The sequence below is a fragment of the Syngnathus scovelli genome, chromosome 6, assembly GCF_024217435.2.
Source record: "Syngnathus scovelli strain Florida chromosome 6, RoL_Ssco_1.2, whole genome shotgun sequence".
In the NCBI taxonomy this organism is placed as follows: domain Eukaryota; kingdom Metazoa; phylum Chordata; class Actinopteri; order Syngnathiformes; family Syngnathidae; genus Syngnathus; species Syngnathus scovelli.
In genome coordinates this window covers 18,300,947-18,325,268 of record NC_090852.1, presented here as the reverse complement: position 1 = coordinate 18,325,268, position 24,322 = coordinate 18,300,947, and the positions used below count along the sequence as shown (strand labels likewise).

The 24,322-nt window shown below is 45.2% G+C and overlaps 4 protein-coding genes and 1 non-coding gene across 7 annotated transcripts; all 5 read right to left on the bottom strand.

Annotated features, from left to right (window-relative positions):
• Positions 1–166: 166 nt before the first annotated feature.
• On the bottom strand, positions 167–8,532 carry LOC125970419 (centrosomal protein of 290 kDa-like). Of its 2 annotated transcripts, XM_049722703.1 has the most exons (34): positions 8,410–8,505; positions 7,952–8,012; positions 7,722–7,826; positions 7,324–7,401; positions 7,044–7,101; positions 6,926–6,972; positions 6,717–6,851; positions 6,472–6,525; positions 6,190–6,327; positions 5,943–6,125; positions 5,799–5,888; positions 5,424–5,546; positions 5,220–5,343; positions 4,953–5,137; positions 4,642–4,804; positions 4,464–4,564; positions 4,336–4,402; positions 4,014–4,204; positions 3,870–3,945; positions 3,663–3,775; positions 3,412–3,585; positions 3,187–3,333; positions 3,004–3,111; positions 2,708–2,907; positions 2,429–2,642; positions 2,183–2,320; positions 1,850–2,062; positions 1,636–1,778; positions 1,459–1,557; positions 911–1,079; positions 740–817; positions 612–673; positions 463–536; positions 167–386 (listed from the first exon to the last, which is right to left on the bottom strand). In XM_049722703.1, the coding sequence occupies exons 3-34, from the start codon at positions 7,812–7,814 to the stop codon at positions 361–363; spliced, it is 3,864 nt and encodes a 1,287-aa protein (XP_049578660.1). In that variant the 5' UTR covers positions 7,815–7,826; positions 7,952–8,012; positions 8,410–8,505; the 3' UTR covers positions 167–360. The 2 variants fall into 2 exon arrangements, with proteins under 2 accessions (XP_049578660.1, XP_049578661.1); XM_049722704.2 differs by lacking the exon at positions 7,952–8,012 and having other exon boundaries at positions 8,410–8,532.
• A 74-nt stretch (positions 8,533–8,606) lies between these two features.
• On the bottom strand, positions 8,607–11,306 carry rlig1 (RNA 5'-phosphate and 3'-OH ligase 1). Its single transcript, XM_049722729.1, has 7 exons — positions 11,076–11,306; positions 10,834–10,951; positions 10,650–10,745; positions 10,329–10,445; positions 10,050–10,250; positions 9,789–9,958; positions 8,607–9,725 (listed from the first exon to the last, which is right to left on the bottom strand). The coding sequence occupies exons 1-7, from the start codon at positions 11,163–11,165 to the stop codon at positions 9,537–9,539; spliced, it is 981 nt and encodes a 326-aa protein (XP_049578686.1). The 5' UTR covers positions 11,166–11,306; the 3' UTR covers positions 8,607–9,536.
• Positions 11,307–11,427: 121 nt separating this feature from the next.
• Positions 11,428–17,406, bottom strand: lyve1b (lymphatic vessel endothelial hyaluronic receptor 1b). 2 transcript variants are annotated; one of them, XM_049722731.1, is made up of 9 exons: positions 17,257–17,406; positions 15,754–17,144; positions 14,836–15,659; positions 13,992–14,070; positions 13,654–13,816; positions 13,194–13,333; positions 12,851–13,126; positions 12,598–12,679; positions 11,428–12,169 (listed from the first exon to the last, which is right to left on the bottom strand). In XM_049722731.1, the coding sequence occupies exons 4-9, from the start codon at positions 14,065–14,067 to the stop codon at positions 11,962–11,964; spliced, it is 945 nt and encodes a 314-aa protein (XP_049578688.1). In that variant the 5' UTR covers positions 14,068–14,070; positions 14,836–15,659; positions 15,754–17,144; positions 17,257–17,406; the 3' UTR covers positions 11,428–11,961. The 2 variants fall into 2 exon arrangements, with proteins under 2 accessions (XP_049578688.1, XP_049578689.1); XM_049722732.1 differs by lacking the exon at positions 13,992–14,070.
• Positions 17,184–24,322, bottom strand: eif4g2b (eukaryotic translation initiation factor 4, gamma 2b; the record flags this gene model as incomplete). Its single annotated transcript, XM_049723199.1, has 21 exons — positions 17,184–18,059; positions 18,156–18,277; positions 18,353–18,561; positions 18,625–18,829; positions 18,898–19,156; positions 19,228–19,443; positions 19,722–19,826; positions 19,925–20,053; positions 20,347–20,460; positions 20,530–20,696; positions 20,796–20,937; positions 21,034–21,216; positions 21,388–21,498; positions 21,570–21,721; positions 21,802–21,868; positions 21,952–22,083; positions 22,172–22,274; positions 22,368–22,493; positions 22,602–22,667; positions 23,579–23,690; positions 24,286–24,322. Coding segments are annotated over 21 exons (2,823 nt in total), but the record flags the coding sequence as incomplete, so codon positions are not given.
• Positions 20,155–20,304, bottom strand: LOC125971409 (small nucleolar RNA SNORD97). The gene has a single exon (XR_007482455.1). It is a non-coding gene; the product is annotated as a small nucleolar RNA SNORD97 (small nucleolar RNA).

The window sequence follows — 24,322 nt, the reverse complement described above, 5'->3', positions numbered from 1 at the left end:
CAAATTTGGGTTTCAAGTGTTTTATGAAATGTGTAGGATTTCAAAGTGCTTCAAAAACAGATTTTAAATTGGTATTAAGGTTCAATTATGTCAGGTAAGCTCTGGGTGATCAAATACCAGCGATTACGATGTACTTGCTATACTATAATAAATTAATCACCAACAGTTATAACCTAAAATGACCAATACATAATTTTATTGGTGCATAAAAATACTCAAGACTGTTCATACTTAAAAAAAAGAAGCATTACATTTTCCCTCTGCTATCATGGGAATGCAAAATACTTTGAATGGGACATAGTAAGTATTACAGAACAATGAAATGCCTTGTGTCACTTTCAAAAGTTGCTTTTCTCAGTTTCAGCTTCCGGCTTGGGACTTGGCTTCTAAGTAGGTCAAACAAGTAAGTTAGAATTTTTCCAAGAATTGAATATACTAGTATTCCACGCGCGGGAGCGTCACCTCTGTCAGAGATCTCTTTATTTAGATCGATGTCTGGCTTTTGGTCCAACTCCATCTTATCTTTCCTCAGCTCTCTAGTGACACAAATATCTCCAAGAAAATTTGTCTGACTTATTTTCCTAGAAAACCACCCGCACTAATTTTCATACTTGATTTCCTTGTTGAGATCTGTTTCTGGCCCCACGTTGTCACCAGAGATAAACGTATCTGCCTGGAAGAAAAAAAACACACACTATTCAAATACCTCACCAGTGTACACAATGTTACTTCCACGTACTTCACGTGTATGACAAAGACGTTCAGCATTGTCGTTCTTCAGCACACTGTACATTTCCTCCAGCTCTCCGACTTTACGCTGAGAAACAAACAAAAATAAAACATTGTATTGAATCGTATCTGGATTGACTTTTATGGTATTGTGTTTTAGTTTTTGTGCGGTCATGTGAACCTTGAATCTCGGCAGGTCTATGTTGGCTTGCGCGAGCTGGAGGCGCAGCTCCAGATTCTCAGAGGCCAGCTTGAGGTTTTCTTTCTGGAAGTCAGCATCACTTTGCCAGGGCGTCAAGGCGTCTTTCTTTGCCGCCTGATGCAGACGTGATGATCCAAGTGCGCCAAGACTTGGGAATGAAAACAAAACAAAAATCACAAGAGGAGTTGGAGAAGACTTGTTGGACATGTGCTTTTCTAAAGATCAGTCTCTCCTCCAGGGAGTTCTTCTCCTCGGTTAACTCGGCATACTCTGCAAGATTACCTCCTATTTCTTGTACTATCAGAGATATGTATTACGTCAAATATTCATAATTCAATCAGCATTTCAATCGAGAGGCACCCTGCCAGAAAACAGTCAAAGAACTGAAATGGGCAAGAGTAGCACCCTCTGGTGGACAAGCTGCGCATTGAGTCACTGCGGTGGAGTAAAACCAGCGACCCCTGTATGGGGTTTCTATGGCAACTCTATTTGGCCTCTTGTTCAAAGAGAGCTGGAACAACACATACTTGGTGGAACTCAACTGAGTCTCCTTCTCTACTATTTGATCAGGAGTCACTCCGCTCGCCTTGGTCTTCTTCTGCGTGATGTTTTTCTCTTGCTCCAGCCTGCATCAACACAGTCAACATATTTAAAAAAAAAAAAAAAAAGGGGACGTGTAGCTGCCAAAATGTTGGCACACTGACTTGGCATAAAGGTCTTTGATAGACGTAAGCTGCCTTGACAGGAATAAGTTCTCGTGTTCCTTGTCCTTCAGAAGTTGCTTCACCTTGTCCAACCTGGCCCGCCATTTCTTCGCCTCTTCCCACTGCAGGACTTTTTCTTTGCTCTGTAAAAAAGAAATTGCCTTCATCACATTTGGAAACAAATGTGTCTGAATTGTCACACTCCTTTCACAACCTGCGCGGGGTCAACACGGGTCTTGAGTTGCTTCTCCAGCTCCTGCAACTCTTGTTCTTTCTCCTCCAGTTGAGTGCGAAGCGCTTTCTGAGCGATGAGGCCCTTCTGAAGCCTCTTGTTCAAGTTCTCCACCTGAGCCCTCAGTTTGTTGTCGTTCTTCCTGCACGAATCGTTTGCCGCTTCCAGATGCTCGCTCAGCTCCTGCACGCGATCCTGCGTAAGAAGATTGCGCAATCATTTCATAATTGGAGAACACATCTTCTGAATGAGAAGATTTGACGGGTATATTGGAAATGTCAGCCATGCCAATTTGGTGACATTTTGGAAGCTCACCTTCAGGTCTTTGGTGTGCTTGTCAAGCAACTTCTGAATGTTGAGTTTCTCCTGGGTCTGTGCGGTGTTCGCCAAGACTTGTTGTTCCGCGGCAGTCGTCATCTGGGTCCGCATTCCGATCAGAACACGGCTGAGAGCCTGAGGAAGAGAACATTACGAGAGCGAGCTTCAAATCCATGTTTGACTCGAATTTGGCCCGAGTGAAAATACATCTCTGAGCCAACGTAATTAAAACCACAACGTGACCTTGATCTGCTTCTCTTTGTGGACCAGCTGCAGCTTGAGGCGTTCAGCTGTGTTCTTCAGGATGTTGCTCGGTGACTTAACGTTGGCCTCCTTTTGGGTCTCCAGCTCGTTCTGGAGGGAGTCGATTTCCTTTTTCAAACTTGCTATTTGGCTCGTCTGGTCTTTGGTCTCAAAGATCACGTCTTCCAACTCTGCCGCGTGCGACCTCTTCAGCCTGAGGCAAATTGAACAAGTTTGCACGTGGAGGCCAGCTGCGAGAAGAGAAGGAAGGACAATCACCTGGAGATCTCGTCGGCGTGTTTCTTGGCTTGTGTTTCCGTGGCAGCCCTGTGTCGCTCCGACTCGGCGGTGGCCATCTTCAGCTTCCTGCTAACAGAAGCGAGCAGGACGTCTTGTTCGGCCACCATTTGCTCCAACTCGCCCACCCGATCCAGATGTTTGGCCGTCGAGGTCCCGATGCTGGGATTCTTCATCGCTTCCTGCAAAAAGGATTTTTGAAGGCTGCTTTTGAATATTTGGGGGTTTGGATCAACGACTGCGGTTATTTTGAGGACTATTCATGGTTCCAAAAGTACCGCTGCTTGCCGTTTGAAACGATCCAGGGCCATGTTGTTGGTGACGTCCAACTTCTGATACAACATCTTCATCTCCTCGGCGTGTGCCTTTATCAACTCTTCTTGATCCTGACGTCAACAAAGTTCGAACCGATGAAACGATTGCGACCTTGAACGCGGCCTGACCATTTGCGTCAGGTGTACCTTCCCCACTTGAGTCAGCTGATTCTGATACTTTTTGATCACATCTTCTTTATTGTTGAGCCGACTTTGGAGATCTTTCACGCTCTTGTGCGCCAGCTTCAGGGCAGCCTGGCCGTCCGTCTCGTGGCTGGACTTCTCCTTTAGTTTCTACATGCAATGCAATATCACGTCAAAGCCAAAAGATATTATTCTACGACTTCAACGAGCAGGATGGGAACGTGGTACCTCCTCCAAACATCTGCAGGTTTCCGCCAACTCTCGAAGCCTCTGCTCCTGACTGTCCACCTTCCTCCTGGTCCTCAGGCTCTCCTGCTCGGCCTTCATTTTCTCCTGGAGGATCTTCGCGTGTTCCTCTTGGAGGCTGGCCACCATTTCAGTGGCATAGACCTTCAGGTTGTGCTAAGAAGGTATAGCCGGAGATGAAAAAAATCATAATTTTCCACGGAGCATCGTTATATTTGAACGATCTTGCTTACATTGGCCAGTCTTTTCAGACTGGGGATGTTTGTGCTGTCTTTGGCCTTCAAGGCCCGGAGGACGTCTTTCAGCGCGGCCTCCACGTCTCCTTTCTCCCCGGAGAGCTGCTCCACTTCAAAAGCGACGCACATTGAAGACTTTGAAAGTGCATCATAGCTGAAAAGGTAAGACGGGATCAATGGAACCAAAATGGAGTTGGGGTTTACGTTTAAACTGGAACTGGGACTTGTTGAGTTCCGCCTCCCTCTTGGATATCGTCACCACTTCTTCACCAAGTTCAACCTGACAATACAAGGATGTATATTTATTTTTCTTTTTATAGAAGAGGATTTTTCTTTTGAAGCACCAACCTTGACTCGGGGCTCTTCGTGTGACCGCGCCTTGCCGTTTCGATCAGGAGTCGGTGGCGAGGTGGTTTCGGCAGGAATTGGTGGCAAGCTGATCCGAGAAGGATTCTGCGGCCGGCTGTTTTGAGAAGGAGTCGGTGGCCATTTTACACGGCGTATAACAATGTCCTCCTCCGACATGGACAGCGGCAGCCCTGAAAAAGAGACACGTGCGGTCAAAATACGCTTACAAAGCACGAAAACTCTCCTCAACTCTTTAATTGACTTAATTGAATTATTTGTTTTAATTGGAAGCACCATGCACACCGAGATGTACGGTCATCACCTTTCTGCTTGGCGAGTTGTCGGACTTGTTTCTTCATCTCCAGACGTTCCTCCTCAAGACGTTCAATCTGAACGGGAAGTTATGTTAACCAGAGAAAATAAAAAGTACGAAGTTTGGATCGTGCGTACCTCCTTGGTGAGGACTTGATTTTCGGCTTTGTACTGCCACCGTTCAATGCCTTTGGCTCTCCTGAACTCGCTTAGGTCAACTTCCTGGCTGGGTTGGTAGCCTTTGAAAAGAAACAAACAAGAGTCACAAGAGTCGCCTGATTGTTGACGCCGTAATGTGATTACAAACAAACATCACCCAGTCTTTCTCGGAAGTCTTCGTTTTCTTCCGAGAGCCGCTCGATTGTTATGTACGCTTGGTTGTTCTCTTTGGTCACGGCCTCCAACTCCGACTCTCTCCTTCGGATTTGGATTTTACACTCCTTGATCTCGCCGATGGCTTCTTCCAGGCCGTAAATGCCCTGAGTACAGAGAAGGAACCTCTCGCTCATGAGACACCACTGAGAACCTTTGTCTGGAGCTTTTCATGGAAGTGTGGAAGCGATTGGACACACTGTGACAGAGATGGTGTCACATGAATGACTTAGATGTGTGATGTCATCTGCTCACACGTTCAAAATCTTTCAGACGCTTGGAGACCTCCATGAGCTCTCGGTCTTTTTCCTCGGCGTGAGCTTCGGCTCGTTTCAAAGCCTCCTCCGCTTCTGCTGCTCTCATCTCGGCAGCGTCCCACTTGGACGCGAGCTCCTCCAGCTTTCTCTGCTGGACCAGTTCTTGAGCGTCCAGGAAGACACCTATGGATGTTGTTATGAGCACAAAATTCACTTCAAGAATCACTTTCTCTCTTTTTTTGTTGTGTTCAATATGTCGAGCTACCTTCACGTCCCTTTTTGGGCATCTTCAGACTTTCCATGAGCAGTGTCTGCGTCTGCATTTCCTCTGTATACTGCTCCACTTGCTCTCTCAGGCTCTCGATCTGTCTGTCTCGTTCCTCTACGGCCTGCAGAGCGTTCGTTCGCTGACGTTTGTCTTCATGAAGAAGATTCGCGGCAAGTTCAGGAGGGAGACGCCCTAGCGTACCTGCTCCAAGGCAAGATTGTCGTTTCTGTCCATGTCCAACTGGGCTAAACGCAACTTCTGCTGAAGGTCACGGATGATCTGCTGGTAGACCAAAATCTCCTCATCCTTTTCGGACAACACTTTCTGTGAAGAAGAGACAACTCATCCATGCTCCACAACATCCATGCAGGTGAACATATTTCCTTATTTAAAACTCAACAAGGTTGCTTTTGTCACAGGAGTTTTCTTTGGACCTTTTGGAATGAACTTGTTCGAGGTCATCACCAAGTTCATGTTTAGCTGGTTGAATATTGGTTGATAAAATGGCCGCTTCAAACTAAAATGGCTGACTTACTGTGTTTGACTTTTGTTGTTGTTTTTTTGTTCACCACCAACCTTCCATTCATCGACTTTAGCATCCACTTCTGCCATGATGGGGTCGTCCTCTTCCGTCATTTCGGTCATCTTCTGCGTTACTTCTCTGACCTACAGGGGAACACGTGTCAGCGACGTGGCCTTTCATTTGAGGATTTCGTTTACCTGCTGCTCGGCACGATCTCTCTCTTTCCTCAGCTGGTCCGTCTCAGAGTCGCACTGGTGGACGGCCATCTTGATCTGGTTGTACTCGTCGCTCATCTTCTCCATCTCCTTGGTCAACTCCAACACACACTCCTGCATGCGGAGGTTGTCCGCTTTCAGCCGCGAGATTTCGTCCTCTGTTTGCTAAAAAAAAAAATATCAACGTAAGATGACCGATATGAAAACGAAGAAGGGGTGAGCGGAGTACCTGAAGGTCATCCAGGCACTGAGAGAGCTGGCGGGTGAGCTTTCTCTGAGTCTCAGCCTTATCCTCTTTGGACATGTCTAACTCTTTAAGCTCCAACTCTCCGTGATAAAAGTCCACATCCTGCCGGAGCTGCGTGTTCTAACCCAAGAGAGATTTACCTCTAGATGAGATCATGGCATATGATGATTCCACGAGACTTTAAATTAAAGATGTTTGGAGCGGAGTTAAGACATTTGAATCCTGTAATTTCTTTTTGTTGGATCACGTGTGATTGGTCAGTACCTCTCTTCTCAACATCTTCACATCGTCTTCTGCAGCTTCCGCACGCAACAATAGCTGGAGAAGAGACAAAGGAAAAAGGGAATTGAGATTTAAATCTATGATTAGGATGAGCTAATTATTTCTATTTTTTGCTATTGTGGAAAAAAAAAACTAAATTAGAACGACCAAAAACACACGGGAGCTTTTTTCCTGCTAATAAATCCTCTGAATGACAATATGACTATTTGTAAATGATGCTGTCATACCTTCTCCGTCGTCTTCTTCTCTTTATTGACTTCCTTCTTCAGCTGGTTGACCATCTCCTCCTTGCGCACCAGCTGGGCCTTCAGCTCCCGCATCTCGTTCCTCAGAAAGCGGTTCTCCGGACCACTGCCGGCGTACTTACGTGTAATATAGAGCGGCAACATATGAATGATAAAAATGTCAGAGATATGAGCGTCCTCCAGAGACTCACCGTTAGTTCTTCCTCCAATCTGGACACTTTGGCGATAAGCGTGTTTTCTACTCGGCACAGAAAGGTCATGAGAACCAATGTTTGGAACTTGATTTAGAAACTCATGGAAGATACAAACCATTTTTCTCTTGTTCTTCAACTAACTGCTCGGCCAACGTCGCTTCCTGATGTTTCATCTGAGGAGATATAAACAAGACTGCTTTTTATACCCACAAAAATCTATATATTTAAAAATATGGTGTCTCCATATTGTGGATTTCCATTTATGGTGAGACACTTCCTTTCCGTGTGTCTATTTGAGGTGAACCAACAAGATCTGGCGTAAATCAGCGGATGAAATCCACTATTTTAATGAAGTGTGAATGAGGTGGACACGCAAGAGATAAGAAGTCGAAGACCTTGAGCAGGGATTGAAACACTCGCAGTATGTGTACAACATCTTCCTGAGCTTGGTGCTCCACCTCCCACTTTTTTGGCTGCAACACAAACACAATAAACACACAAAAGGAAAACTTGGCGCTCACATTTCATGCTTCCAGTGACCCGATCAAATGTTTCACTTAAACTTGCGAATGATTTTTAACGCCAGCAGCCATGTCAAAATATGACGAGTGGGGAAGATGATGTACAGGTTATGGTGACCTTTAAGGAACTTGCGCTGAGAAAAATCAGCAAGCAAGTATAGTGGAACCTCATGTTGTCTAGCTCACAGCTGCATGCACCTTGAAGTAATAGCAAACACGTGCGGGGTCACAAATTTACAACTTGATGCCCAAGTCAATCTGCGTCTAGTTACCGACGTGAGAAGGTCGATGACACTGTCCAGTTCATCCTTGTAACATTCATGGAGGGTCGCCGGGTCCAACTTCTTCACATCGTTCCACTCCATAGCATCTTGAGCCTTAAAATGTCCAATAAAAGGGGAATAAATGGATTAAATTAATTTTTTTATATTCTATTTTTTTATTTCATCAAATAATTTAGCACACTAAGCATATTTTTCAACAAAACATGTAGGTCCTTGACCTGTGTTATTGTGGCTTTGTCTTTATGACATCATGCAGCTGGTAAAATTGATGTCATAGCTCTGAAATGAGGAAAAAAAAAGTTTGATATTTATATATTTTTAGTTATTAGCTTGGTCATACGGTAAATTAAATTGATCAAGTCAAGGGTTTCATGTAATATGGCGCGTAGGCTTTTGTTTAGCCTAGCCGACTTAAGCTAGCTACAGTTGTAAAACCCTTACACAAAATCAATACCTTTAATATGACACATTTTATAAATAGTTTTATCAACTCTTATGTTTTGTAAAGTGACTATTTAATATAGCGTTATCCATTTAAAGGCTGTACGATCATTTCTAGCAAAAGTGACTGGCACAAATTTCTACACTGTGCACGAACAACACTATATGAACCATATTTTTTATCTTTTTTTTTTATTATTGTGTTTTAATCGTGATTCACCATGCGTAAACTTACGGTCTGGCTCCTTGCGAGGTTGTTCCTCGAGAAATCAAGTTAGTGAACGCCTTAAAATGACGCATGGCTAATTACGGTAATGGAAGCTAATGGCTAATTACGGTAATGGAAGCTAACAGCTGATCTGCTGCTAACGTTTAAATGCTTAAAGTAAATTAAACTACACTAAAGTAAAGAAAAGTAATACACTGGTACTATGAGTTTAAGTTGTTTAAGAACATATATACATACAACATATATATATACACAAAACGTACATATAGACGTTTTGGGGTTGTCAATTTGTCACAGGTTTTCAGACATTTGGTTCTGTCCAATATTTATAAGTTACAACAATTTTCCAACTTGTCAAACCAATGTGGTACACTTTAACATCACCTGTGTGTCAAATTACTGAGCTTTGCCTGTCAAATAATCATCAAACATCTTTTCCAAGGGAGCCGCTCCTAGTTGACCTCAAAAAAGAAACAACGGTGATTTACGACAGCTCCGAATCTGGCAAATGCAATTAGAATTTATCGGCAGATCGAGGGAGTTTGTCTTCATTTGAGGGCAAGGTAAAATGAAAATCTATTCCAGCAAGAGCCGCGTGTTGAGAGATGATATCCAGAGTGGAGTACAGTGAAGAGGAAGTAAATCACGTTGAGAAGCAGATGTTTACTCTAAGAGCAATACATCTAAACAGGGTGAACCATAAATTGGGAAAAAAATAATACAATATTCATATTGCATGGGCCAATGTTGCGAAATCTATATTTTTTTCCAATATATCGTGAAGCCCTGAAAACATTGTAGTCATGCACAAAACAAAATACTTAGGTTTTGCTGCAGCAGACTGAAAGTAGTCACTCCACAATGTTGTGTATGTCCATGCTAATGTTCTAGCAACTTCAGTCCAGTCTTCCTCTGTTCCTACATTCTGTGGATATAGCATCTTTACTGTGTTAGCGTTCCAAAATAAAACAATCCTACAAAGCCACCTGACTTATTTGTTGGGCTCAATCTACCGTATACGTATTTATTCCCGGCAGCCAGGTTTGACGAAAAATACATACTGTATTTGATTTGTAATGCTAGGCTTGTTGAAAGCTAAATGAAGAGCGTGAATGCTCGTCTGCTTTTCGGATTCACAAGTCAAAATGGATGTCACGTAGGCGGCTAAAACAGCGTCCATTGAGGTGGGACATTGACACAAACAGACTCTTGCTGCCGTCGCCCGCTGCGACCGTTGTCCCACCTACGTGGACCACCACCGACTTGTTGCCCAAGTAAGTGTCCTCTGCTGGCCACTTCAGGCCCAGGTGGTGGCGGTGAACCTGCCGAGACAAATAATATCCTCAGAATATAACGACGAGCAATCGCAGCTTGCGCCGCCTCACCTTAAAGAGCGAGCCGTCGTCGCAATGCCACACAATACCCTCCACGAGGCCCTCGTCGCTGCTGCGGAACCACGAGTAGAGCTGCTGGAAGTCCACCGGTGGCGGGTTTTGTACGCGGACGCTCCCGTGGGATACCAGCAAGTGGATGGGTTGCTTCTTGCTTCCCAGGCCTGTCACAACATGAATTAAAATGGAAAAAAGGTGGTCATAAATCCATCCAAAATGATATAAAACATGGAATTAATAGTCCAAAACGACTACCATAAGGGTTTCCGTTGATGTTGGTCCCGATAAGCTCCAGAGTTTGTTCTTGGAGATCTGTTAGCGGCACAGCGGCTATTTCAAATGCGTCGTAGTCGTTGGTGACAACGGGACGGAGCAGCAGCACAGTCCCCACGCCATAATCCACCACGGACGAGTGCCAACAGTACTGCTTGATGCCATCTTCTACCGGAACCCAACCTGGACAAGATTGTGTTGATGTTTTGTGTAATCTCAGCGTAAAAAGCTTTTAATGCCTGTTCCATAACATCAGCAGACCTGGAATGTGTCCATGTTCATCGGGGACGGGCTGACCGTTGTGATGTTTGACCCGGTGAGCCGGGATCCACGTATCCGGCACCGTTTTAAAGTCCTCTTCTACATTCCACGTAAAACCTGGAAGAAAAACAACAATCCGATTTCTAAACATGCAATCTACGAGCTACCGCAAAATCTTAGTACAACTTCTGTCCAAATCAGATTATGCGTGACTGGACGGCATAAAATCGGTCATGAATCAACATCAACCTGAAAATAACGAGGACTGACAAACTAGAGATTCCAACATTAGCGTTGGCTTATGGCATTCACTATAATTACCTTTGGTGCTCCTGTGAGAGTATTGGTATTTCTTGAATCTCTTCTCTGCTTGTTTATTGGCTTTCCTGTCCAACCGAGCCCAGAGGTGCAGTTTCCCTTAAAGGGCGAAGTGGGAGGGAAAAAAAGAGTTCTTTTACCACAACTGGACCGAATTTGATTCGGGTTTTCATCAGGATTTTGTTACCTTTGTAGTGTGTAACATAGCAACAGGTGCCGTCCAGTTTCTCTGTGGCCAGTGCGCTGTTTATGTCTGCTTCCACTACAGCTGGGTTCAACATAGTAGTGGCGACCATGTTGAATGGCTAAAAAAAATATATGACTGACTCAACAAGCCGACATTTTATTTTATTTTACCTCCATGTGATATTATTTAGCAGCGCTACATCAAACGTCAACATCGGCTAGCACATCGTCATGCACACTCACCTGGCAGTCACGTTTTCTAGACGGTTCATCTTTGACTTCCGTCATAAAAACACAAGATACTTTCTGCTGGACTGAGCCAAGACGTCGCATATTGCCACCCGTGCCCAGAAAATTAATAAAAATATGGAATTATATTGTAATACATTCGAATATCGGGAGGGGAGTGAGTCTTTGTATTTTGATTGAAAGCCAGCGTGAGTCGTATTTCCGGTCACGTGACGTCCTCATCTTCTTCGACGATTTGTAGTGTAGTTCGGTTTTACGTCATTTTTTGTTCTCGCGTCACAGGCGAACGAAGAACTACGCAAATGTGTTTTTGTAAATATATTTTTTTAATTTAGGAGAAAAAAACTTAAGCAATCGTATTTTATTATACTCCAGTGTTAGAGGGAAAATAATGGTTGCATTTATTATTTCGTGACATATGTATTTCCGGACACGTGATACACTTTCACTGGGGCCCCGCCCCCTCAAAGTCAATTTAAGCAATTTAAGCAATATCAAGCAATAAAAATCAACCTGACAGTGATGCTTTTACAAAATAGCACCGTAGTTCACATTTATATGGATGTCGAGATTAAGTAGCAAATTGCAATCAAGCAGATGAATTAGAAAACTGAAAATTGTGACTGCATTACACTCTCACACAATCTTTAAAGGAGTGGATTTTTATTTAGGTTTTCTATTTCTCAATGAGCGAGCAAGCAGTGCAAGTCTTACGGACACAGCAATAAAAAAAAATTCTCGCTGTAAATGGTAATTGTATGGATAATATATTTTTGCATTTATTTATTTATTTGAAAATCATGAGCTTATCTTTCTTATCAAATAAAATGATTGTTTTTTATTAAGACTGACTGTCAGAAAAGTATGATTCCTAATATGTTTACGACACTGTGATGTTTCTCATTTGTGGGTTCACACATAGCATGATATCACTGGAAAACTTTGTATCTCTTTGCTCCTCGTCTTCATCCTCCTCCTCCACATCATCGTGTGCTCTGTGAAGGTTGGTGCGGCTGTCTGTGGGCTTCCACATCTCTGCCTCCGCATCGTCCCCCTGCAGGACCTGCGACCTACAGGACCCACTTTTCCTTTCATGGAGGGGAAAAAAAAAAAGTAGTTTTGTCAAATTTGAGCATTTTCCTAAATATTTCCATCCATCCATCCATCCATTTTCTGAACCGCTTAGTCCCCACGGGGGTCGCGGGCGTGCTGGAGCCTGTGTTGAATAATTTGTATCAATTTTAAAAATGTGAATTCAAACGCTGTGACATTTACAATATTTCTTAATGTAAACACCTGTATATTTATAAATTGAATATCGGTGACATACAAAGTGACAATATGTCAACAAGACATCAAAACCTTGAATAGTTACTACCGTAAATTGCGGACTATAAGCCACGACTTTTCTCGCAATTTTTGAACCCAGAATCATGACTTTTAGCTGGTGCGGTTTATAGTCCGGTGCGATTTATAGTCCGAAAATTACGGTAATGTTAATCTGAATTAAACTCACAGTTTGTAGTAGTAACACGACACCTCGGCCACTGTCACCATTAGGAAGACTATACCGAGGACAATGAACACCATCCAAACAACTGAAAAGACACAGATGATTTTTTTCTTTGATTTTTTTTTAAAGGAAAAAAACTAACATACAAAAACACTACAAAGCAAAATATTACACAAAGATTACATTTAGAAAAAAAAAAAAACTACTTGTCAATAAATGACAACTGAATTCACTTCATCCTGTTTCTGGACCGTACCTCTCAAGGGAGCCTTGACGGGTCTCTGGGTTTGCTGATTGGAAGCATGAGTCGGAGTCGAGGTGAAGGATGAGCGTGAGGAAGAGGAAGTGGGCCATGAAGTGACGACATGAGAAGGAAGAGCATGGGCTGAAGAGGCCGAGGAGGAGGAGGGATGGTGGGTAAGAGATGGAGAGGTGGTGGTGGAGATAGGGACGAGGTGGGACGTTTTGACGGCTGTAGTTGGTGAAGGTGCCGACGTTGTGGACGAGGACGAGTTGGACGTTGGTGTGGTGGCTGTGGAGGACAAAACATGCTGTGCATTATGTTCGCTAGTTTGTGGCATGTCTAGATGAGCCGCCACCTGTCGGAGTGACGCAGAAGACGGCGAAAGCCTGATCCGTCCTGGCGTTCCACCTGATCAATCCCGTTTTGCCGTTTCCGCACTTATTGCTCGCTGTGAGTCGCGGGATGACGGCCACCTGTTCCGTCACCCAGCCAAACCTGGAAACGTGTATTCATGTAGTTTGTCACAATTTTGTTAGATTTATCCCAAAGGTGGGCAACATAAGGGCCGTGAGCTAACGACGGTCCACCAGAGCGTTTGAACGGACTCGTCAAGCAATTCAATGAATCAAATATTCAAAAGTTTTTTTTTTTTTAATTACTTACTTAATTGTGAGTTTAAAAACAATTGGACATTTGTATGTTGAAAAAAAATTGTGGGGGGTCATTTCTTCATCTTAAAAGGTCATATTAATCAAATATAGATCTTGAAAGTGAACATCTAAAAACAAATACAACTGAATCGTCAATCCACATACTTGCAAGTCTGCAGTCCATGTCGTAGTGCCTCCTCCACGTTCGCAACGGTCGCCATGGTGGCGTGACGCGAGTGACAAGCGGCGAGTGCAGCGGTAAAGTTGAAGGTGTAACCTCCACCTTCAATAAGCAGGAAGACCCCAGCGGCGCTCTGACCTTTGGAGACTCCAAACACAACGGATAGACGATATGACACTCCACAAAATCCGGTATCGATCCCAATTCTGATTCTCATTGTTCGGTCATCAACCAATAAAGTTTCAAAAAGCATGAAAGCATCTTTTTAAATTCATGCAGCCATGACACAATCATCACCAAGCACAACGATTTATCCGGATACCTTTGAGGAGCGCCGAGGTGAGCGTCAGCGTCAATAAGCGAGTCAACATGTTGGAACCGGTCACCACTACCACCATGTTCTATCGCGGCAGAACACAAAAGGCAATGGGGCGGGCAAAAAAAAACAAAAAAACGTAGCGAACCCGACAGATAACGAGAGGAAAAGGGAAGTGAAGGTCAAATCTGCAGCATGGCCCCTTTAACTAGATAACCGACAAGACCTCCATGGCAAACCGTCTTGCTGTGTTTCACACATTGTCACAAATTTGTCTTTAAACTCGTTTCCGGTTCAAGCACATCATCAAAGTATGATCATAAATCAGGAATTTATTTTTCTTCCCTAGTATTTTTGTGCCTGGTCAGCGCCAGACGTCTGTTGGGAAAAGTGGAATTACCGCTGGAATGTTCCCGGGCTCCCGTGGTTCCTCTCTGGTTCCTCTCTAACACTTAAGTTCATCTGGGAGGCCTACCAAAATACTTTTCTCACAGAAGCTTTATAAAAGCATCATTCTGGTGATAATATCGATATTAAAAGGCTTGAACGATTAATTGGTTGATTTGATTTTTTTGTCGATTTTTCTCTCTGTTGTGACATTAAATACGAGATGACAAAGTATCGTTAAAGTCAAATGTAATTCATATTTTTATCGTTTGGACCAAAAAGAAGTGATTCACGAGATCGTTTAAAATTGACCGATTAATCGGTCATTGCATTGCCCTAAAAAACAACAACAACGATTGTAATATAATTAAGTGTGACTTTAAAACAATGCCTTCGGGGTTAATGAAGCTTTTACAACGAGGACAGTTCAAGTTCTCTGGTGTCCCAAGTATTCTCTTGTTACCTGATGATGAATATTGAATGAATCTCAGGTGATGACCCAGCCATCATAAAACGCCAAGCCTCACTCCGGAGAAGAAAATGCCGCTCCGAGCCAAATCCCACACGGACCTGCGCTCGTCCGGCTCGTCCGACGACGGTCTTGGTAAGTCCCTCAGCATGAGTGGCGTTCGCTTCGGGACCACAGATTCGCAGGAGGGGGTCAGACTTCTTTCCAGGCCGACCCGAAGGCCACTGAAGGTGGTGAGGCCCGTTAGTGCTGGTGTGACCTCCAACACATCCTTTCTGCACATCAACCACCTGCAGGGAGAGCTAGTTCGCAAGAGGAAGGTAAGGAGGAGATACAGTCGCCATCTTTTTTTTTTTGTCACCACAATTGTGATAATCGATTGTGTGATAATCAGACTGGGCCAAAGAAAAACAATATAAAAATGAAAAATATTGTTCTTCTGTTTTTGTCGTGGAATCAGGAGTGCGAAGACCTGAAGAAGGAGAACAAGTTCCTGTCGGATGAAATTCGCATGGAGAGGATGACCATCTATTCGGAAAACGAGCTCATCGTGAAGAACCTCAGGAGCGTCAACCGAGAGTTGCAAGCACAAGTTAAAGACGTACGTGACCTGGATCCTGTGAGGAGGTCGTGGCTAGCATCTAATTTTAGCCGCACGTGTGTTTTCTAGCTGAAGCAGCGCTTGTGCCAGAGCCAGCAGAGGGCGGCGTTGTGCTCGCAGGCCGCTGACGAGGCAGAGGCGCTTCGAGGGGTGGCCGACAGGGGCAGGGTTCTCGCCGAGGCCCGCGTTATTGCCGGCCAGCGAGACAGGGAGGAAGCTAAGGAACAAGGAACACGACTGTCAGGACGAGTGGAAGAGCTGAAGAAGGAGGTAAATATCAACTAATATTCTTGTTCTGAAAGAAAACTCACACGATTTCTTTGTCTTCAGCGATCCGACCTTCAGCTCGTCGTGGTTCAGACGGAGAAGAATCTATTTGAGGTGCAGCTGAAACTGGAGCGAGCGGTCGCCGACAAGCAGGCCTTCCAGCGGGAGAACGAGAACCTGCAGGAGGACCGGGACACCCTTAGAGACAAGTTGCGACATACTACTGATGAAAACCACCAACTCAAAGAGAGGCTAGTAAAATGATACGGCTTAACTGACCTTATGTTTGAAGGAAGATCAGGTGGTCTTAAAATGTTAGCTTCTTAGCCACACAAAGCTAATATCTGGCTTCGTTATCTTTAATATTTAATTTAAGTTTGATATAAGTAGCTCTGTTGGTTTTTGGCTGCGACACATAGTGGTAAATCAAAATATCTCGTTCCCAGCGAGGCGGAATGGCAACGTCGAGCCGCGGCGGCGCAGGAAGCGAGCGAGCGAGCCGAGCGAGGCCGCAAGGAGGCTGAGGCCGAACGCCGTTTGGCCGAGCGGGAGCGGCGGAACTGGGCGGACGAGTGTCGTGAGTGGAAGGAGAAGCATGGTACGCTGGATGCCGTGCTGAGAGAGCAGGAGCACGTGAAGGCCATGCGGCGGGAGAAAAGTGTGAGGTTTGAAATGGAGTTATTGAAGTAGAGGGAAGAAAAAAATGGGTTAAAGTAGATTTTTTTTTTTTACTTTTGCCAACATCAAGAAAGTTCTTGTTTTGTATTTTGACCAAGTGTCAGGTTAACATCAAGAACTACTTCCTGTGCATGACTGAGAGCAACCAACGGGTGAAAATTCTCAAAAATCAAGACGGTACTCCAAAAAACTTCACGGTGAGACAAATTCTCATGAATTCTTGGAAATACTGTAGGTAGGTTAGTTTAATGGTTGGACGTTTTTTTCTTTTTGAGACAGGAAGGCGACCCAGTTTACATCTCTACTATGTCGGAGGCCAACCCCGATGAATCGGAGACCTCATCCAGGTCCTGCCTCTCAATTCTCTTGTTTATTGAATTTATCAACAAATAAACTATTGAAATAGAAAAACAAAGGAAATAAGTTTACATGTTTAAAAGGGAAGTCAAAAGTTCATTTTTACACCAATTAACAAACGTAACACTCCAGAACTTCAAATGAATTGAGTTGACCTACCCCTATTTGGCTCCCTCTAGTGGTTAATCCCTGCCACAATTCCTCAACCTTCAATTCTCTCCCGCTTTTCAGGACTATGTTCCGTGTGAGCGCACCACACTCAGCGAGGGACGGCGGCGGGCTGGCCCACTTTGACGAGCTGCCCCCTTTTGAAGGGACTCGCCCCGAGTCGGCGATGAGCCAGCGAGGGAACAGAAAGCTGGTGGAATACTTCTGGATTCCCACGGATCAGGATTAAGTCCTGGAGGGACGATCATTCAGACAAGTGATGTCATCGGTGTTCATTTACTGACTTTATTGACATTAAAGCAGGTGCACAATCATGATTTATGAGTACAATGATGTTCACTTACAATGACTCAGCAGTGTTTAAGAAGAGATGAGTAGGGGGAGCCATTCACTGAAAGGTTTAAAAAATAGATGAATTCATGTTGTCAGTTGTTGCACTTAGATTATTGCCGTAGTTCCTGAAAATAGCGATCAGGAACGGGCTAATCATTGACTGCAGATGGATGTGAGGCCTTCATTTTTTTTTTTTGGACTGTATGTAACAATTTACCTCAGGCGGGCGGAATGGGCTTTAAAGGGAAAATAACGTACAACATTGTGGAGCAACCGGAACGCTAAACGTAGCTGAAGTTACCCATCAGAACAAAACTTTATTTGTTGTTTTAAATGGTAACTAAAAATCAATCGTTAGTGTAACATTAGTTTAACCCCCCCCCGCCAAAATTATTATATATCGTGAGGCATTTGTTTCTCAAGTGACTAAATGGGGTTATTATTTGAGAGGTAGAAAGTCACTGATGATTGGTTGAGAAGGAACTTTGATGCAAAAAGAAAAGACGTGGTTGACTAAACCAAATGATTTTACAACCTTGACGTTTGCTCGGGGGCGAGTTAGTCAAAAAGAGGTAAGTGTTACCAAAAAAAAAAAAGAAAAAAAGTCGAGTCACTCCACAAGTGGCCACAGAATGGGAGGAGGGTTTAGACGCGGCAGTGTCGCTCGTTAGTGGTTAATCGATCGATCAATGCTGGAGGTGAGCGCGTAGGAAAAGGCAAAGTGTAACAATGTGCGGCGGGCGCCTCTTCAATCGCCGTCGTCCTCGGACTCCTCTTCCTCGGCCGTCTCCAACCACGTGAGCCACTGATTGACCTGAAGGAAAAGCACAATGTCAAAGTTACTCATACGAAAAAAATTTGGCAAGCAGGATTATTTTAATCATTGACGCAATGACATTTTTGGACATACCTGGAACAAAGCTTTTCCTTTCCCAGGGAATTCTTGGGTGATGTCTTCTTTCCATGCTAGGAAGGCTTCTTCTTCAATGATCTCCATGTCATAGAAGTTGACAAAGTAGCGCAGCAACATGCCTTGAAAAAAAATTCAATTTGCATATCGGCCATGTTCGTTCGTTATATCCACTTTGTGTAGCTAATGGAGCGTACCTTTGGGGAAGCCGTTGGCGTTGCAGTGCACCTGCAGGGCATAGAGGGCGCTGACCTGCAGCTGGGTGTGGTCGTGCAGGAACTTTTGCATGACAGGTTTGAAGGCCAACAGCAGTGCTTTCTCCTGTTCCATCTGCTCCTTGGAGGGGGCCGACAGCTGCTCGTCGCCCTCGGGCATGCACAGCTCCTGGGCGATGTACTGCAGGAAGCTGAGACCATAAAAAAATTGTTTAGTATATGGAGGTCAAGGTTTTGTAGCTGTTCCCCCTCACCTGGTCATGAGGATGTTGACGAAGCCTTTGTCAGTGTGGAGCTTGAGGGAGATGTTGTCCTTGATCCACTTGTAGATGGACTGTGGAGACGGGTCTGCCGTGATCTGTTTCAGCAGCTCCTTCTCCAGCTTCATCAGCGGGAACAGGAAGCTCAGGCCCTTGCCCTCCAGGATCTCCAGCATGCGATCCTTGTTCTGGTCGATTTCTGCACGGCGGACCGAGAGGGGTTAGGAGTGATGGCGAACCGGGAAGGGACGGTCATCGAGAACCTACCGGGCAGCATCTTCTGCATGTTAACTTTGCTCTGCTGAAAGATGTCGGTGAGCCATTCGCGGTCCTTCAGCTTGGCGGTCTGCTGCAGGCAGAGCAGGAAGAGCGGGAAGTGGGTGCCGTTCTCCAGCGGGTGCGCCAGCTCGGCCACGCTCAGTAGCTCGGCGATGACGGCCCGAGCGGCGAACTGGGCCAGGTAGGACTTGACCAGGGGCACGTCGGCTTCGATCTTCGGGCACTGGTCCAGGACGTTGAGAAAAGCCTGTACAACGACAAGACGTGATCATTCAGCCATCATGTTCCTGGAGACAAGATTTTTGACAGCACGCGCACCTGCATGAAGTTCTCAGCAGTGATGAGTCCCTCGAGGCGCAGCGCGTGGATGAGGCTGCTGGCGTGCTCCTTGTCCTCGTCAGGTCGGTCAAGCGAGAACACGATGATCTTGCTCAGCATCTCCGAAAGGAAGTGCTTGGGGGCCTTCATTTCACGCACGCTATTGACCGCCTCGCTCAGGTTCTTGCTGGTTAAATATTCGCTCATGGTCGCCTCCTTTGGAAATCATACGTAAATTCGTTGTGAAAGTTTCATGTCAGCATATCCATTAGTCAGGTGACTCTTAATATTCATGGCATACAAATGTGTGTACATATTTTTTTTTGCTGAGTAAATTATTTCTATATTTCACCAAGAAACGACCTAACTAATGAATATATTTTAGGTTCCTCGAGGCAACTGGTAGCACTTCCAAAAGAAGAGTGAAAACTATGGTGTGAAGAACACAACGAAGCTGGCCAGTTTTAGTTTGACGATGATATTGGTGGACCTACCGTCATCTTCAGAAGCTCCTCCCTGGCAGGAGGTGGTTTCTTGATGGTCTTGGGAGGCTTCTCCTGAATGGGCGGCGGGTTGGATTTCAAGCCGAGCTGAGGGGACTGAGGTGGAAGCAGAGGAAAGTTGAGTGACAAGTTTGGTCATAGAGCAAATGTATCTTCTACCATTTATGGACACACTCAATGTGACACCTGCTCACCTGTCCCAGGGGTGGGGTTTGCGTGCGAGGGGGCTGGGCGCTGGGAGGCATCATGGAGGGGATCTGCGGCGTGAGTTTGGGAACCTGGCTCTTGTTGAGGAGGAATGACTGAGCCGGCCGCAGGCTGATCTGCGGGAGGCCACGCGCAGACAACGCCACACAAAAAAAAAAAAAGCCATTTATCTCACATTTGAACAAACAAAACCACCGCCTGAGCACCAACACAGCTCATGCCCTCAGATCTCATAATCACAGTCAGAGGACCACCAACCAGTGTGAGGATGAGGAGCAGAAGAAGAAGGAGAGAAAGATGGAGGAGGAGAGGACTGGTGGCGGTTTGTTTCCTCAGAATAACGCGTCTTTTTGTCATCAGTGAGCACAAGGGGGAGGACACACCAGCGGGTGTGGCAGAGAGAAGTTACCTCATCCGCGTTGAGCTGTCCTTTCTTGCTGAAGCGTGGGGGCAAGTCCTTGGACTGGACCTGCTGCTGGGCCGCGTGGTTCTGGCTCTGGCTGAGGAAATGCTGGTTCTGAACCTGCACAGATAGATAGAGAGGACAGTCAGACATTTCGGACAGGCCAGGAAAGGTAAAGCGCTCGCGGACCTGGTTGGACTTCACGAAGGAGGACTTGGGCCCGATGTCGAACTGCGATTGCGGCTGCGGAGCGATGTGGCCGCCGTGGCCGTTGAAGAGCGGGTTGGTGCGATGGCGTCCCATGGTCGGAGAGTACCTGTCCTGAATGACCCCCGGTCCTGTTCCAATTCCGCTACCTGAGAGAAGGCCGGACGTCAATGAGCAAGTCATAAAAAAAAAAAGTAAATTTAGCAAATGAGAACGCCATACAAGCGAGTGTCCCGAATGTTTCCTACCTGGCATTTGTCCAAACATGTCGGCCAATCCGCCGAGCGTCTCCCTGTCCAATTTCATTCTGTTGGGCATGAAGGGGCTTTCCAGGAAGAAGTCCATCCTCATGCCCTGCGACATAGCTGCTGGGATGAAAACGCCCAAATCCTAAAAGGCATAGAGATGTCCATTAAAAGAAGGAACACTCACAACACACAAACCTTCTGCTCGTAAAAGTGGAGCATTCGTCCGAGACCTACTGACCTTTACTGCGTCCTGTCGGATCTGGTTGATCGTCTTTGGTCCGTTGTCGAGGAAAGCTTTGCGGGGGACCCAGTTGTTCTCTCGCAGCTCCACTGTATCTTGCAGCAGGAAGCGGATCCTCGCTGGCAGATCCTTGTTGTTCATTAAGGATCGCATACGGCCAAAGTACTGATCCATTAAAGACTGGGGCAAGAGAAAAAAAGCATTCAGCTTACTATTACTATTAATAAATGCCACAAAAACGATTATAATTAATTATAGTTAATTGTGCTGTAATTGCTTTTTCTCAAGACACCTGGTAACTCGTAATTATGAGAACACAATATGGCGCCGCCTTGAACGGCTTTGCTTCACCTTTGCTTTTTCATGGTCGAGTCTCGGGCCGACAGTCCTCATTATCTGACAGAGACACTCCAGATCCTCGCCCATATCCTTAAGCTGGACTCTCTTCTTCTTTTCCAGAAGCTTGAAGGGAAAGAAGGGTCACGCGAGGGTTTCCATGTGGCATCTTTCCAAAGACTCCGGGGGAGACGTACCGTTTTGATGCACTTATGAAGGATAGATTCATGGATGAGGTCGAGTTTGCCAAGTTCCCCGATGAATTTAATGTTGCCGAGCATCTTGATCTTGGCAATGGCTCTCTGCTCCTCCTCCTCAGAAGTAAGAGGGTTGTCATGTTTGTCATAGACTGAGGGATGAGACGAGACGGTCAGTGGGGGGGGGCGAGCGATACTGAAATAACACACAGTCAATTCACCAAGTACTTACTTTCAACATTTCTGGCGCGGTTTTCAAATTCATCTTGAAGCTTGGAAATTAGCAGTCTCCGGAAGGTCTGTAAAAAAATGCACATAAAACTGTATTAATTGGATAATCCCAAATTTCTCCCTTTTCAGATTTTGCAGGAACGACACGCACTGTGCTCTGCTTTTGGGAGGTTTGGCTCTCGGTCGAAGGGCCATCAAAGTTTGGTGCGTCCTCTGCCAAACGCAGACATAGCTGAGCATAGAGCGAGCTATACTTGGGCTCTTCTAGGGCTTTGTCCACAATCTGCAGGACACGGAACGATCGGTCAAGAGTCGGCCGGTGGAAGCGTACGCGGTCAGGCTTGAGCGTCGTCACGTGTGCCCGTACGTACCAGCAAGATGATACCTTTGAGGACGAGTTTGGAGTCTACGCCCACGTTCAGGAGCTCAAGGCATAGCTTGTCAAACTTATCAGGCGTGAGTTTGTTGAGTATGCTGGAAATCAAACGCGTCAGTGTGATGAGCAAGAAAACAAGTCACCTTCCCGTTTCAGTTTTGATAACTTCATGTCAACACACATTTGCTTACCCTCTCACTTTCCTGAAGATGGCATCGTGCCGTTCTTTTTCGTTGCTGGAGTTGGCATCTCGTCTAGTGCTTCGTGAAGGAACCCATTTCTGAACGCTTTGCCCTGGGGTTTTCCCCAGGAACTCGCTGCGGGAGCCCAAAGACAATTTAATGACAGTTTCGGGTCGCTGATGCGCTATCAAAGCGTCTGCGGGTGACATTTTAGGACGAGTGCGGGTTGACGCGGTAACGCACCTGTTGCCGGCAGTCTTGGGATAGTGCTGAGGTGCACCCCTACCACCTCCTCCCCCCGAAGAAGCACTGCATCAGCGAGAACAAGCAAAAGACAAACTCTAAGATTTACAACACAATATGTCCTTATTTGTTACCATAATGAGTAGCATGAATAAATAATTGCATGCAGCCGACGCTTGCAGGAAGAAATAATTATCAATACATTTCAAAATCATGGATAAAAGCATTTGGGTTAAGCCACGACAGGTTCTCACAGTGATGTACGTATTTATCCAGGACCATAATAAACTAATAGACACCAAAATTTTGATTCCATTTTTATTTTGGGAGGCTATATTCCCATCCGAGCCATAAACCCGAAATCAAATCATTTGTCAAAACAAAGAAACGTTCTTTTTCCCTCGAGCTAAATAAAAGAGACAGCACCAACTCCGTTACAAAATTAAGTTTAAGATGGTGTTATTGTATTGTAAAGTTGAGAAGAGTAAACGAAGACATTCATCTTTACTCTTGATCTGTTTTTTTTTTTATTTACTTGAACTAATTATACCAAAAATGGTAGCACGCTGTGACTCAATAAAGCAAACATGACAGTATTCTTGTCAAAAGCGGCAAGCACCTTAATGTGAGTTATAGAGATCCACTGTTTATACTTGGAGCCTACAAAAAGTCCATCTTTGGTTATGGTGCCGGGCGTGTGCATTTTATCAAACACTGCATCTCTCACAAGTCGATGGAATGCACAATGCGGTGGGCTTGTGCTGCCATCCACCACCCAGAGGACTCAAATCATCACAAGGCTCGTATCAACAGAACAGAACCCCCCCACCTCCTCCTCACTTTGCGCCTACGCTGCACAGCCATTTTGAGCCTTTCCCACATCCTGCTTTGTTCTATGCAGCCGGAAGTGATACGGAGGAGTAGAAGAAGGGGGGAAAAAATAGAAATACAGTACGACACATGAAGATTATGATTACCTGAAACGAGAAGCACCCCCTTCTGCAATCACACTCTCCACTTTGGCGGCTTGACAATGAAGAATAGTGAAAAGAATAAGGATAACAGGAAGGGAGAGGGGGGGAAACGGTGCTGGAGAAGAAAAAGAACCAGTCAAAAGATGAGCAATCACACAGTGATCACGATCAATAATCCAAAAGAGAATAAATGGGTTTTTATTTCAAATTTAAATAGATTGAAGCTTCCAGTTTGGAGACTGGCCTCGTCATTGACGAATACGCACGATATGAAAGCATGCATGAGGCAAATGCGCGCATGATGCCGTGTTTATATATTAAATTTCTCGGCGAAGGGTTGGACACGATTGACAAAACGTACAATAAATCATTCGTGAGAGTCTTTGTTAGAACAAAGCACGCCCCCCCGTCTCTAGCCGGCTAATGCTAACTGCTAACTCAGCCGGTTTAAGAGACATCGTCGTTTGCTTAAAAGCGTTTAAAATAACGAAATGACCGACAAACTAGTATCCAATGACGTTCTAATCATTGCAAAAATTAGATTATGCAAGATGTCTAAAGCGACGACATTTGCGAATCGGGTTGGGGTGCATTGACGTTCCAATGCAACGGAGCGGGGTAAATCGGCCGGCTTGGCCGGAGTCCTATTTCGGACACCACAATCGACCTTATTCTGACCGTTTAGCAATAAATTGCATATATTATCTCACCGAAATAGAGTTGTATATGAGACGCAATGACGCCGTT